General features: G+C 59.0%; 1 protein-coding gene across 4 annotated transcripts in view; it reads right to left on the bottom strand.

The window, feature by feature from the left end:
- The window catches only part of GFRA2 (GDNF family receptor alpha 2), an 80,641-nt gene extending 67,261 nt beyond the window's left edge, over positions 1–13,380 (bottom strand). The window contains exons 1-3 of one of the 4 annotated variants that reach the window (XM_037152715.2): positions 12,970–13,380; positions 10,675–11,073; positions 5,462–5,776 (exon numbers count right to left, since the gene is read on the bottom strand). In XM_037152715.2, coding sequence (XP_037008610.2) covers positions 5,462–5,776; positions 10,675–11,073; positions 12,970–13,018 — 763 coding nt within the window. In that variant the 5' untranslated portion in view covers positions 13,019–13,380. Of the gene's footprint in view, positions 1–5,461; positions 5,777–10,674; positions 11,074–11,298; positions 11,404–11,678; positions 11,776–12,969 lie in introns of those variants that run through there. The other 3 variants (XM_037152713.2, XM_037152712.2, XM_037152714.2) reach the window with 3 other exon arrangements.
- Positions 13,381–14,398: the final 1,018 nt, after the last annotated feature.

Genomic DNA, 14,398 nt, shown 5'->3' with positions numbered 1-14,398 from the left:
TCACACCAGGCTGGCCCTGCCCAGGCCCCTGGAGGGGACAGAAGATCTCCGTTTGCTTCCTATCACGACACCAGAAGAATCTGGCTAGAGGGCCAAGGGGCCCGTCAGGCTGACCCCTCCCATACTGCCTCCCCATCTGTCCCACCACCTGCTGGCTTCTCAGACCGTGAGCGCATCAGAGGCTCAGTGAAAGGAAAAGCAAGGGAGTGACGTGAGAGAAATGGCACAGGGCTGCCCCAGAGGCCCCCTACCACCTCATCGGACTCCCGCCCCCTCTGCAGACACCTCGCAGTCTCATCCTCCTGAGACTTGGAGGTGAGAAGTCCATGAGCAATCACTCAGGCTGTCCGTGGGAGGTGGGGGCAGGGACGCAGTAATGACCCACAGCCTCACACAGCGAGCTCCCACCCAACCAGGGCCCAAGCTGCGGGCAGGTACCTCCTTCCTAAGGGGACCCCACGCATGGCGGCACCCACGGGGGCCACCTGCAAGAGGGTGCCAGCCACCCAGACGTGGGGCCTGGGAATCCCTGTGAGGAACTCAGTCAGCAGGTCCATGAGGTGACCCAGAGGCTAGGACTAGAGATGAAGTCAGCCCCCTGCAGGTGCACGGGGCAAGGCCTCCGGTCTGCTAAACTGGAAGACCCCCAGGAAAGGGTGCAGACCCCAGACGACGCTGGAAGTGCATGCCCCTGGAGAAACAGCCCCACTCCTCACTCCAGCTCCCAGGAGCAGCCCTCGGGCCCAGCAGCACCCAGCACACAGCCTGTGCACAGCGGGTGCCCACCTGGCATTTGCCGTTTGATCTGAGCCGGACGTTACTTGCCTCTTCGGCCCCATCTTCCTGTGGTCTGTGTCCTCCTCCCACTGCCCACTGGCCCCGGGGGAACTCCCAGGGCTGCCAGCCAGTGCCAGTGACTGAGGCCAAATAATATAAGAGTGTAGAAGTATTTTTGAAGTAAAAATTATGCTGTACGGAGCTTTCCACAGGCCAGCACTACTGAAAGTGCTTTAAGTACACTAACTCATTTACTCCTCTTCACTTACGTACAGGGTTGGCACTGTTAGTCTCTGTGTTTTACTGACAAGGAACTGTGGCACAGAGACACTAAGTAACTTTCCCAAGGCCACACAGCTGGTAAGTGGCAGAGCCAGGCTTCAGACCCAGGCAGCTGGTGTCAGGGTCCGAGCACCTAATTGCCATGAATTCGATCCCCAAAAACACAATGTCGTTGAAACCATAGTGCTCTAAGACAAGTACTGCGGAGGTCTAAGTCCTCACAGGAGCGGCCCCTGCTTGCTGGACCGCTCGCCTGGCACAGGGCCTGTTGACTGCACCTGGTGTAGCTCCAGCTCTGGATACGGATCAGCCAGTGTGATTGCCTAGGAGGTCTCTGGGGAAAATAGTCCTCCCACGACTGGCTGGGAGGGGTCCACCCAATTTAGGTCATGAGACTTCAGTAAACGAGTGGATCAAAAAACTGTGGTACATTTACACAATGGAATTCTACGCAGCAAAAAGAAAGAAGGAGCTCCTACCCTTTGCAACAGCATGGATGGAACTGGAGAGCATCATGCTAAGTGAAATAAGCCAGGCAGTGAGGGACAAATACCATATGATCTCACCTTTAACTGGAACGTAATCAACGAAAGAAAAAAGCAAACAAAATATAACCAGACACTTTGAAATTAAGAACAATCTAACAAGAGCCGGAGGGGAGTGGGGAGGGGACAGTGCAGGGAAGGGTTTTCAGGAACTACTATGAAGGACACATGGATAAAACCAAGGGGGAGGGTGGAAGCAAGGGAGGGAGGTGGGTTTGGCTGGGGTGGTGGGGGGCAGGGTGGAGGGAATGCAGACAACTGTAATTGAAAAACAATACAGTAATTCAAAAAGAAAAAGAATTCACCAGTGGAAACCCAAGGGCTCCCCAGCAGCCAGACTGAAGCCAAGTCAGGACATCAGGTGGCTGAGCCATGACCTGGGAGAGGACTCGTGGGGGAAGCCTTTGCTTTTCACATCTGAAGGACCAGAGTGACTTTGAACCTCACTGTCACCTTTGAGAAAGGCAAGAAGCCTGGTCTCAGGTTCCCCGTGCAGCTAAGAGCAACAGCTCTACCCTGTAAATACCAGCAGTGACAGTGGAGGTGACACAGAAGGTGGAGGCCCCAGAACCTCCCCGGGCAGAGGAAGGGGCTGGGTAAGGCGTCAGGGCCCCACCACGAGCTTGCTGTGTGCCCCGGGATACCACCCCTCCTCCCTGAACATCGGCGTCCCCGCCAGAACGGGCGTGGGACTGAACAGCTCCAGGTCCTCGCAGCGGGGACTGTCCAGGTGCTCAGGAGGGGCCACAGTCCTGCGACCACCAGCTCCCTCCACTCGCTGAGGGCTTCAGCCTCCGGCAGGAGGAGACAGTGGGACCCAGTCTCCAGGGGCGTCTCAGCACCAGCAGAGGCAAGTCTTGCCACCACCCCAGGGCCCAAGCCCGGCTTTACATCGTTGGGAACCAGGAGAAGTGCTGGGGGACCACATCCCCCACACCCAGGACACTTAACTGCCAGGTAGATCCTCTTAGTCACAGAACATTACCTGCTGTTCAAAGGCCTCCAGGCTACCCCTGGTCAGCCCTCCGCAGAAACTACTCTGACCCCTAAGACCCAGGGGAGGGGTTTGTGGGACCCTGGGGGTGGGGAGGGTTTGAGAAGTGAGAAAAGCCGGGGCCTGCTTTTCTGGAGTGGGCTCAGGGGAACGGTCTCCCAGCTTGGACACTGGGAGCAACCGTGGCTTCTTTAGGCCGTCACCCTCTGCAGCACACAGTAGGCGCTTAACAGATGTCTGTTGAGTAAATGAACCGACAAACCAGCTCAAGATTTGGAACCCGGCCATCTCCTGCCAGGTATTCCTGGGTCTCAGGGACCTGGAAACTGCAGGGCAGCCAGCAACACAAACACACGTGATATGTATTGTCATCCCTCGAGCATCTCCCTGCTGGTGCCAGTCAGAAGGCCCCAGTGACGTCAGACGGAGCCCCCCTCATGTGGGAAGGTTCCTGAGCAGCCCACCAGCTGGTCTGGTTGGCAGTTCTGTCCCCTCGCCCATGCACGTTCCAGCACGCCGGCCCCAACCTGTTGCCCAGTCTCCCTTGGGTTGAAATGTAAGGCCACTGGGAAGAAAACCAGAAACCAAACAGCGCAGCTCACTGAATCAGGGACGTCAGTCTTCTGTGCCCAGAGCTGGCCTGGGCCCCTCTCTCTGCTCACTTCCTGCTCTGGAACTTGAGGTCGCTAAAAATGGGAGGAACGACTACCTGACTCATCAGGAATTCCTTTGTTATTAATGGTGGTAATCCTGTCAATAAACACATGCACAGCCTTTTCCTCTGCTTGGGGAGGGTTGAACCATCTTGGCCAGCGGTCAGGAACGCCCCACTACCCAGCCTCCACACCTGGTCCTTCCTCCTTCCTTCCCAAACCCAGAGTGGGGACTGCTCCTCTGCCCTGAGGGTCCCCAGGCCCTGTCCACAGAGCACCCCTCTCTCCTTCACCTCAGCACCCCCATCTCTACTGTCCTGCGTTGAAATTTAAGGTGCTCCACCTTCTCACATCTTTTTTTCTAAATCATCCTTTGTTCTTCTCCCCTCTTCACACCAAAATTCTGGAAGCTGCTGTCCACGGCCCTCATCCCCCGCTCCCTGGCTCCCATTCACTCCCTATCCAGGCTTTGGCTCCCAGAAGCCACCTAAGAAACTCACTCCAGGGCAGCAAGGACCCTTTTCCACCCTTTTCTGCTGGACACTCCTTCCTCCCGAGGGTGAGCTCCGACCCTGGACTCCTGCCGCCCTGGCCTCCCCCCAAGCCGCCCCAGTCACCTTTGCAGCCCGACACCCACCACCCTCCTTGGCACATCTTCAAATGTTGCAGGTCCTGGGCTCTGTCCCCACGCTCCTCCCACGGTGACGGCCCCCACTCCCTTGCAGGTTCCCACCCACAGGCTGATGGCAACGGCTAAGCCTCTGTCACCTGAGCCGCAGCGCTGCACACCCAGCTGTCTGCGGGGCATGGCCAATGGGCAGCACAGACCCCCGAATACATTCACCATCCCCCGCCCTCCCCCGACTCAAAACGTTTGCTGCTCGTGACCAAAGCCACCACCCATCTAGTCTCCCAAGACAGAAACTGGGTGCCCTCCTTGACTCCACTCCCTTCACCGAGACCTGGGGGTTCTCCCTCCTGAAGGGCTCTCAGATCCTCCCCCTCTCCGGCCCCTGCACTGGGTTACCCACCATGACACATGGCCTGTGTCACATGGTGCCTTCCATGTGACAGCAGACGGTGCCTCCCGCCTGCTCTCCTCGTGAACCACAGGGACGCTGTCCTGAAGCAGAGTTCAAGGGCGGTATCACCGAACACTGTTCAGGGGCCCTGCTGCCCCCAGACCACATACCCCCCCTCCTCACGCCTGCCCACTTCCAACTCCCCTACCTACCGAGTTCCCTGGGGGCCCACAAGCGATTTTGGCTCTCCCCCACACCGGCCTTGGCCTGGCCCTCCCTGCACCTCTCAAACTCTTCCCAGGGCCCTTCACCACGTAACTGCAGCTCACTCTTTAGTCTCAGCTGGGAGGCTGCCTCTTCCAGGAAGTCTGTCGAGATTTTGTAGTAAGGAGTTAGACCCCCTTCTCAGTGCTACCACAGGACTCACACCCCCAAATGACAGAAAGCCTTCACTTGTCTGCACCCCCAGACTATGAGCTCCATGAAGACAGAGGCTGCCGGAGCCTGTCCTCAACTGTCCCCACAATGCCTAACAGGCGGTAAACTCTCGATAAACAGCTGCTGAATTAATAAGTGAATGTCTGACCCAGGCGGCAACCCTCCTACAATACATGTAAAGCCTCCACACTCCAGTCTGCAGGGGGATGCAGGGGAGGTAGCATCTTGGGGCGGGGGGGTGGTGACAGGTCCTCAGGACTTGGGAGTAGGCTGTTGAGGGGTATGGACCTGCGGCCCTCACACCGCTCCAAGCCCTGTAGACGGTGCCCAGGCCAGCCATGGGGGGCCGGCCCTCAATCAGGCCCAGGCGGTCCAAGTGGCAGGACTCGTGTGCTCGAAGCTCAGCTCTGCCTGCACACAGCCAGCCCTTCTCTCTCCTCTGGCCTCACTCCTCCATCTGCCTGGCACTCTTGGCCCACCTTCTCCTGTGACCACTTCACACAATCACAGGCCCTCCTGCCCCGGTTTACTTCCCGTCGCCCCTCCCCCCCCCACCTTGCTCTCCCACCACGGAGACTTCTCTCCTCCTCTGCCACCCCCTAGATCAAAAGGCTACTTCGTCTGGACTCCAGTTTCCCCCAGCAGGGAGGGACAGAGAGTTGGCCAGTCCACTCCATTGCTGAGTCCTCCCTTGAACCTAGGCCCGCCCACACTCCTCACCACCAGCACCGCCACCCCCGCCCGGCTTACCCTCGGTCAGCCCCAGGTGGATGCTCCAGTAGATCTGCAGGCACTGCAGCTCCTTCTTCATGCCCCGCTTGCAGCGACAGTCATACAGGGGGCTCTCCTGCAGGACCTCCAGGGCCGCCTGGCACTCCTTGTTGGCCAGCATGGTGTTGCGGTCCCGGCCCGCCAGGCACTGCCGCAGCGTGCGGTAGCGGGAGCTGCAGTTGGATTCAGCCGCACACAGCTCATTGGCCCGGACACAGTCCACTGGGGGGCGCCAGCTGTGCAGCTCAGGGCCCTGCAGGGAGGAAGGGCTGGCCAAAGAGCGGAGGGTCTCGTCTGGGTGGTGGGGAGGGAAGACAAGCATGAGTGAGGGCCCCCACAGTCTCCCACACACATGCTGGGCTGAGGGGCGGGCCTTTCTGGAACCTCACACCCATTTACTCCAAAGCACATCGAGTCCTACTCCATGGCACCTCCCCAAAAGAGCAGGTCAGAGGAAGGGCTGCGGGTCCCAAGACACCAACATCCCTCCCCAAACATCAAGGAGAACTCGAGCTGCCCTTCTGCTCCTGCTCTATCAGGTTCTCTCTGGTCCCACCTTGTCACCCCTCAGCACTGGGCCCAGCCAGGAGGCCCTCAAGCAAGACCACAAACTGTCAAAGCCAGGAGGCCACAGAAGAATGTGAGCCTCAGCAGAGAGCTGGGGGCTGCAGGAGCTCCTGGGGTGTGCAGGGCGGGGATCACATTCATACCCCCCACCCCGGACCCACTATCAGCTTCCGTTCCAGCCAGAGGGCCACCAGAGCACCAGTTAAGCCCCGGAAAGCAACAGGAGGTCATTTATTAACTTTCGGAGCCTGTTAGGACATTAGACACCACAGAGTCCAGCCCCAAGATTTTGCCCTGGGGAAACTGAGGCCCAAAGGAGGGAGATAACACCTCAGGGTCACACACAGGCTGACAAGGCTCCTCAGACCCCTAGCCTATTCGTTCCGAGTTCTTTAATTGAAAGATTAAAAAAACATTTTTAAGAAAAAGAGAAGGCTGGGAGACAAGCCGGACCCCGAGGTCTAAGGTGTGCCCGGCCGCAGCACACGCCCAGTCCAGTTCTCACAGTGGCCAAGACCTGAGCCATGCTGTGCAGGGACAATCTCCACCCCAGCCCACTGAGGGGACGGCTTAAGCAAGCCATTTCCTCTTTTTCTTTTCTTTGTCTGTCTGTCTGTCTCTCCTCCCATTTTTCTCTTTCTTTCCCTTCCTCCCATCCTTCTCTGAAACCCTCTCCCCCATCTCTCCTTTCTTCTTCCCAAAGCCAAATAATAAGTCCATTTAAAAAAGGCAAGAGAGTCCCTCCTAAACCCTCACTTCATACAGGGACCCAGGCTTCTCCAGAAGTGAACAGGCAGGAATCTGATGTCCCCCTTTCTACCCAGTGCCCCAGAGGGTCCAAACCCTCGGGCTTCAGGGGAGAAGATCCAGAGGTGAAGGGCGGGGAGAGGCCCACTTGAACCTTTCAGAATCTAGTTCCCAAAATGGTTTCATCCACTGGGCATCTTCCTGGTCTCCCTGTCCTCTCCACGCCCCTCACTCCAGAGCCTGCCCCAGAAAAAGCCCCTACCATGGCCCAGAGCCAAGACTGCCTGCTCCAAGCCCCGAGGAGTGATCTGGGAGTCTTCCTCCACTCCATCCTGCCCCAAAACGTAACATGATCCTAGTCCAGAAGTCCCCTTCTCATAATCCCAGAGCATCCCCCCATCTCTACCCAGCCCGGCCAGGTCTCCCTTCCTCCCCCCAGGAGGCCCTGCGCAGGGGGCAGCTACCGCAAGGAGACAGTGACACCTAGAGGCAGAGCACAGCACGGAGAGCCTGTCCCTCCTGGCAGAGCAGAGGAGAGGAAAGGATAAGCTCCTAGAGGGACCAGGCCTACATGCACACAAACAAAGAGGAGCAAGGGGTGGGCCTGGAGTGGAGAAGGCCTCCAGGGCAAGAGCAACTGACGTTTCCTTCGCCCGCTGACCATACTTCTGCCTCAGGACGGGAAGAGCTGAGTGGCCAGGTGGAGGCAGCCCAGAGAAGGAACCAGCATGGAGTGTCGGCGTGGGCAGTGGGGCATCTGCTTATTTCCCAGCTTCAGCAAATTCCTAGGTCCCTGAGCAGGACTCAGTGCATCTGGGCCACCCAGGAGCAGCTGAGCTGACCTGGCCTCACTTGCACCTGCTGCCCACCCCCCTAGTCAGCCAGCCAGCCAGCTGGTGCTTAAGACCAGCCCAGCTCCTGGCCTTCCACTGACTTTGATCACCCCAGCGTCCCCGCAGGCTTCTCCCCTCCCACCTCGACTATATCCAGGGTGGGCTGAGAAAGAGACACCCTCCGTACACTGGACAATCAGGACATTGGCCCAGTGGACTGAGGCAATAAGGACACTCACTCTGCCGGCCCTACAGGTAGGATCTGGGGCCCCAGGGGTGATCCCTAGAGAATCCCAGCTCCCATGCCTTCGAAAGCAAGGACATCCCCCCACCCTGCCAGCTAGCACACAACCAGGCGGGAGACCCTCAGCAGAAGACAGGTGTCCTCTCACCAAACTGCCCACCTGCTGCCTGTCCCTGACTCTCCCAGTTGACTCATGCATGACCCCCAGAAGCAATCAAGTCCCCCTGAGTAAGGAATCACGGCGACTCAAGGCCAAGAACTCTAGGAGAATAATGGTCAGAGAGCATCCTGCTGGCGTTTCCAAGTTGGAGGTCAGGAAGAAACTCAGACCCATCCAGAAAAGATATGAGAAACAGCTTTTGGAGACACCGGGGACTGAGCAACTACACAGAGCTACAGCCACTCCCCGGCGCTGAGGGTCCCCGCCAGAGCTGGGGTCCCCGCCAGGGCAGGCTGGTCCTGTGACCAGACCCCCGTTGGTGGCTTTCCCCACCTTGTTATCTTCCTGGGCATGTCCACACTGGAGGGCAGGATGGCCGGACCAGTAAGGCCTCCCCACCCTCAGGCCTCCCTTGGAACCTTGGGGGTGGCACACTGCAGGCCCTGCTCAGGGAACAAGCCTCATGGTGGCCCCAACTAAAGCTCCAGCAAAACCTCTCCCCCAAGTGGAATTTCCAACCAACTCCCAACTTTGGGCTCCTTGCCAGGAAAGGGGCCCTGGGGCTAAAGTTTCCTTAACACCAACCCACCCCCTCCTTCTTGGTTGGCCTAACCCAGAGCTTTTCAAGGGTCACTCAGTTAACCTCTCACACAGCTTTGGAAAGGGGTTTCTCCCAAAAAGGGCACTGAAGGGCTGCTGCCCCTGATTTCCCACTGCTCTCACCCCTCAGCCTCCAGGGCCACAGACGCCAGCGTGGGCATCTCTGACTAGCACACCCTCTCATCCCCACACCCCCACACATGCACTGTGAGAACAGAGTCACCTCTGCAGCCCTCTCAGCCTGCAGCACGGGGGTCTGGGCCTGCAGGTGACTGACCCGGCCCCATATTGCTCTCCTCCACTCTAGGACCTCAGTGGTGCCCAGGCCTGAGAGCGCTGGCGGCCTGGAGGACATGCAGCTCAGCAGGTGCAGTCTGACTGCTCTTCCACAAAATACAGTTCGCTTTTCTTCCTGGCCCGAGAAAGCTGGGTTTTCAAACCAGTGGGAGAAAAGGTCAGGTTTTATAATGGCCCCTTCAGAATGAGAGTCCACTTGCAGAGGGCTGCAGGGAAGGGCTGCAGGACCTCAGCAGGCCTGGAGCACCTACCTCAGCCCCTCCTGCCCTGGCTTTGGGCAGTGGGACAGTGCAGGCCAGTGCAGGCCACACCCTAGAGCAGTGTCAAGCCCCCTGGGGAACTCATGTTGGGGTAAGGGAAAGAAGAGGAGGCGACAAAGGGCCCAGGACCAACCCTGACTGAACTCCCCGTCCTAGTCAGGAGGCACCCAGACCACCCACATCTTTCTGAGACCAGCACCTTCCTCCCCAGGCCTCCCTTCTCCACTCCTTCAGGAAGAGCAGGCTGCACTCATGACCCAACTGGGCAGCTTGGTTCACCACCAGCTACACAGCAGGCCAGGGGGAGCAGGAATACGCTCACACTGAAGCATATGTCACACACACACACACACACACACAGGCATGTCACCAGCTTCCTCTCTAGAGTAAGTACCCAGAGCAGTACCTGCTCTGGGACAGCACACACTGCTTGGGACTCGCAGTCAGCACAATCTTGCAAAAAACCCTCCTTCCTCCCCTCCACTCCCAGGATGTTCTCTCTACACCCACTTCCCAGCAGCTGAGATGTCACGTAGCAGAAAAGGGGGCGATGGTTGGGAGGTGCGAGTGGAAAAGAGCCCCTCCTGCCCGCCCCTGACAGCGGGGGCTTACAGAATGAGGAGTGGTCTTTGTTCAGATCTGGTGTTTTCATCACCCCTCTCTCCTCCCTCACCCAAGGAAGCAAACTTCGGCCTCCTTCGCTTCTCTTCCCACCAGCTAGCTACAGGGTCCCGGCCCCCAGAGGTAAGGAAGGAAGTGCTGAAAACTGTTCACAGCCCCTCACTCCCAACCACCCATCAGCTGGTCCTGGGCAGCAGGGAAGGCAAAGGGTGGGGAGAAACTTGAAAAGCATTCCAGGTAGTGGAGCTGTGGGCAGGGGTTCAGGGAGTTGGAAACTGCCTTTTCCAGAGGTTGGTTGGCAGTGGAGGATGCCTACCAGCACGCCCCCCAAAAAAACTGTCCAACAGGAAGCTTCTGGAGAAACTCGTGCCCTCCACCGCAATCCACTCCAGGAGCCCACAAAGGTGGGACATGGATATTTCTCTCCCAACACCGAGCCTTTCTCACCCCTCCCCTCTTCCAGATCAAGAGTTGGGTTTTTTTTTTTCTTAAGTTGCTACTGTTAAAAACCCATTATTTTTAGGGAAGTGAGTGCTATTATTGTGAGTGACTGGCGAGTGTGCGTGTGTGTGCATGCATGGGCGCGGGGGTGGCTTGGGTGTTCTAATAAGTCTCCTTCCCAACCCCCCCTGGTAACCAGATAGCCGGGGCTCGCGCCCGGCCCCGCTCGGCTGGCAGCGCCCAGGCTGGCTCGCTCCGAGGCGCGCTCTTCCGCGGGTTGCCCAGCCGGTCTCCCCGGCACCCCGCTCACCCCCAGTGTCCTCGGCTGCTCACAGGCACCCGAACCCGCCGCCCTCGCAGCCCTCCCCTCCCGCCCCTTGGCTCCGCCGGACGCGCTGCCCCCACCGCCCGCAGGTACTCACCTAGAAAGAAGAAGAAGCAGAAGGCGTTTGCCAAGATCATGTTAATAAATCCCACAGTTTTGGTTTTTTGTCTTTCTCCTTCGGGTAAAAAAAATAATAAAAACAGTAATAATAGCCAAGCAGTGACAATCAACCCCAAATCCAATGCGGAGATCCCAGCTAGTCCACCCGAGGAAGATCCTGAGTCCTGCGATTCTCGCCTCTGGCTGGAGGGGGTGGGGGAAGGAGGGCGGTGAGCGCCTCTCAACGCCCCCCCCAGCCCACTCAAATCAAATACACGGGTGTATCTGTGGATGTCTGCTTCCCAGCCGACAGCGGTCCTGTGCTCTGCCGTCCCTCCGCTGGTCCGGGAGTCTCGGGTCCCCGCGGGTCCAGTCCCCTGCGCTCCTCTGGAGGGACCTGGGGAGGTGGGAAAGGCGACTGGAGGGTGGAGGGTTGGAAGAAAGCAGCGAGGGTCGGGGGTCAGAGAAAAACGCAAGTGGGAAAGCAATCCAGAGACCGGGGGAAGCGCCAGGAAGCAATCCAACGGGAGCTTGGAGGACGAGAGACCGGAGTCGCTTCTTTCGCTCCAAGACGAAGGAAAAATTCAAAAAACCTTCTCCCGCTACCCCTTGGCCGGCTCACTTTTTTCTAATGGAATTCCGGTACCCGTTCTCGGCGCGCGTCCGTCTTCCTCCCTCCACCTCTCGCTCTTCTCCTGGCTCTCGCTCTTTGCTCGCTCTCCCCAGCCCTCCCTCGCTCGACTCTCTCCCTCCCCTCTCCCTCTCTCCCGCTCCTCCCTCCGCCCGCCCCCTTCCCCCTTCGCGGCTCCCTCGCCGCGGCTCTCGCGCCCGCGCCCCTCTCCTCCGCCCCGGGCTTGGCGCTCAGGCTCCCAGGCGGCCGGCCGCGCGGGGCGCGGGCGCGCGGCGGGGCAGCGACACTGCAGCGGCGGCGGTGGCCGGCGGTGGTGCCGGGGAGCGCTGGCCGAGAGGAGAGCTCGGCCGCCAGCCCTTCCTCAGACTGACCTGCTGCCTGGGCCGGAAAGGGACCGATTCCCCCGGCTGTGGTGCAAACCCCACGAAGCCTCCTTCCGCCGAGACGCCCCCCACCCTCCGTGGGCAGGCTGAGCCCTCCAACCCCTATGCCCTGCCCCGCCCCCTCGGCCACAGGATCTGGGGCGCCCTAGCAGGCTGAGCGGAGGCCAAAAGGCGTCGAGTGTACGGCACCCGAGCCCTCCTGGGGGCTGGGGGATGGGCGCTAGAAAAAAACCCCATCTTGGTGGTCGGAGTCTAGGGAAAGGGCAGCACCCTCCGCGGGCGGAGGCGTCCTTGGCAGGGAAATCGAAGTCCCGCGCCTCCCGGAAGGCGGGGAGGAAGAGAAGGACCCCCTCGGGCGCTGGCTGCCAGCATCCCAGCGCCGCCAGCTGGCTCGGGTCTAGCCCCTCGCACGCATACGCGTGTGATCGCCACACGGAGCTCGAGAACTTTACCCGCACGCCCGCGGCGCGCTTGCCCCTCGCACACCCATCGTTTTAGCCCTTTGAGACCCCTTCCTTGCAGTTTGCCTTCCCCGGCGCGGGCAGAAGGCTGCCGAGCCCGCGCGCCCTCGCCCCTGCATCCGCGGCCCGCAAACCTGCGCGAACTGCGCCGAAGAGCTTAGGCGGGGGCTGGCGCCCCACCCGGGCAGGAGTGCCCCGAGACCGCCCAGGCCAGGACTCGGCGCTAAGCTCGAGAACCCTGGGGATGGCTCTCCCAAGGCAGCCGGCTGTTCCCCGGTTCCTAGGCTCCGGGCGGGGTCCCCTTCCCCCAGACGGGATGGGGGCGATTGATCCATATGTCGATGGGCTTACTCGCGTGTTTTAGTCACGGAATTCACAGTAAACGCGCACAAACACCAAAAAAGGAAGCGTCTGGCTGGGAAAGGGATGAAGGAGAGGTGAGGTTTTTGGACACATTCTAGCAAGAAGGGCGAAGCAGTGGGTTTGTGGACACACGGGTGCACACACCCACGCACGCCAGGCACCCCGGTTTCACGCTTCTTCCTGACATATCCTTACTACGTTAGTCTACGTTAGCGCCGCCTGCATCTCTCGGCTCTGGCGCACACATTCCAGCCTGCAGCTCCGCGCGCACCCCGTGTGCTGTGGTGGGGTAAGCGCAGTGCCTCGTAAACTTTCCACCCTACCCAAAACGGATCTTTAGCTCAATCTAAGGTGTAGTTGATGGTGCCTTTTAAGATGCATTTTTAAATGAACAAGACCGTGGCAAAGAATAAATGCTAGAAATCGACCTAGGTGTGGAGGGAGGGGTCACTCACGAAGCCAGCAGCCTTCGCTAGTGGAAAAGCTAGAGGGAGCAACTTCCATCTTGCGGATTTAGGCGGGAACGCGGCTTCCCCAGGCTTGGAAGCGCAGAGCGCGGGTTTCTTCTGAATGCCTCTTCTCATTTGGCGCATCCTGGGGCGTGGCTCTCCTCCGTCCCAGGCCATTGAACGGCATTCGCCGAAACCGCGACCCTAGCCCACCAGTGATGGAACTAGGCCAAGAGGGCATGGATTGGAGCTGGGGAGAGCCCCCTTCCGGCTGCCCTTCTGTCTTTCCCCTGCGGTTCTAGGAAATGAGTCCACGTCTGACAGGTCTCCTGGCTTCTTTCCAGACACGGGGTGACTGAGGAAACGGCTGAGAAAATTCAGAAGAGTGTAGGTGGAAGGATTAGAACCGGCAGGAGCTACACTGCTGAGTAGCCTTCCACCAGAGGCTGGGAGCCGGTCCTTTTTACCCTTCCTCCTTCCCCTCCGAGCCCAGCTGCCCTCCACCTCCCCCACATTTTGTATCCCAGGCGGCTCTTCCTTCTTCCAAGGGCCCTACTGCAGGGTCCAAAATTACTCCTCAGCACAACCCTCTTCCTCCTCCAAGAATGTCTTCAAATGTCTTTTACCCCTCGAAGGGCATAAGGAGGAAAACCCTCTAAAACATATGGGAGCATCCTCTGCCCCAGCCCTTTCCAGTGAAGGGGCCGAGAAAGCAGCAGGGGACACTGGGGAGTGGGGAGGATCTAGCAGCAGGAAGCGACTGACTGAGGCCCTTCAGGGACGTGGGGTCACCCGGCCTCCACAAGGAACCAGCACCAACCAGACCGACAGCCATCTCGCTGGGACTCTGGGGCACTCTGACCCTGGGCCTGCTCTTTCCTCCTGTCTACAGAAAGCCTGTCCGTAGGACACCCCATTCTCTACCCACCCCAGCCTCAGTCTGAGCTGCCTTTAGTTACATATGGCAGAGTCCAAGGGTCACACGGATACTTTCTGAGCATCTGCTCTGTGCAAGCCCCACCCCTGCCTGTGCCAGGCTCTGCAGGAGAAGCACAGAAGAACCCCTACTAGTCCTAGGCAATCTAATTTCGCTGAGCTCCAGGTGTCTATAAATGGGGGTTTCAGAAAAACCCAGCCTTGCAGAGATTAGACGAGGTACCGCACACAGAGCAGCTAGTCGAATGCCTCATTCGTAGACAGTTGCTCATAAAGTGACCTCTCTTTCCCCTGAATCCAGAAGAATTGGGAACCCGTGACAAGGCATAAAACCTGAGTGAGAACTGGGAGGCAGAGAAAAAAAGCTAGGGGGGCTCGCTCGAGGGAAAGAGACTGCTTGGCAGAGGATGGAGGCTGAGATCTTGCAAAAGGGGGTCGCTGGAGAAAGGAGGGCCAGCAGGTGTGAACCAGAGAATCTGGGAGCAGGACACGATTGGCT

The sequence above is a fragment of the Artibeus jamaicensis genome, unplaced genomic scaffold (assembly GCF_021234435.1).
Source record: "Artibeus jamaicensis isolate MK-2021 breed Jamaican fruit bat unplaced genomic scaffold, CSHL_Jam_final contig_477, whole genome shotgun sequence".
NCBI classification, from domain to species: Eukaryota; Metazoa; Chordata; class Mammalia; order Chiroptera; family Phyllostomidae; genus Artibeus; species Artibeus jamaicensis.
Note: the sequence above shows the minus strand (reverse complement) of the source record. Positions and strands in the feature narration are given on the sequence as shown.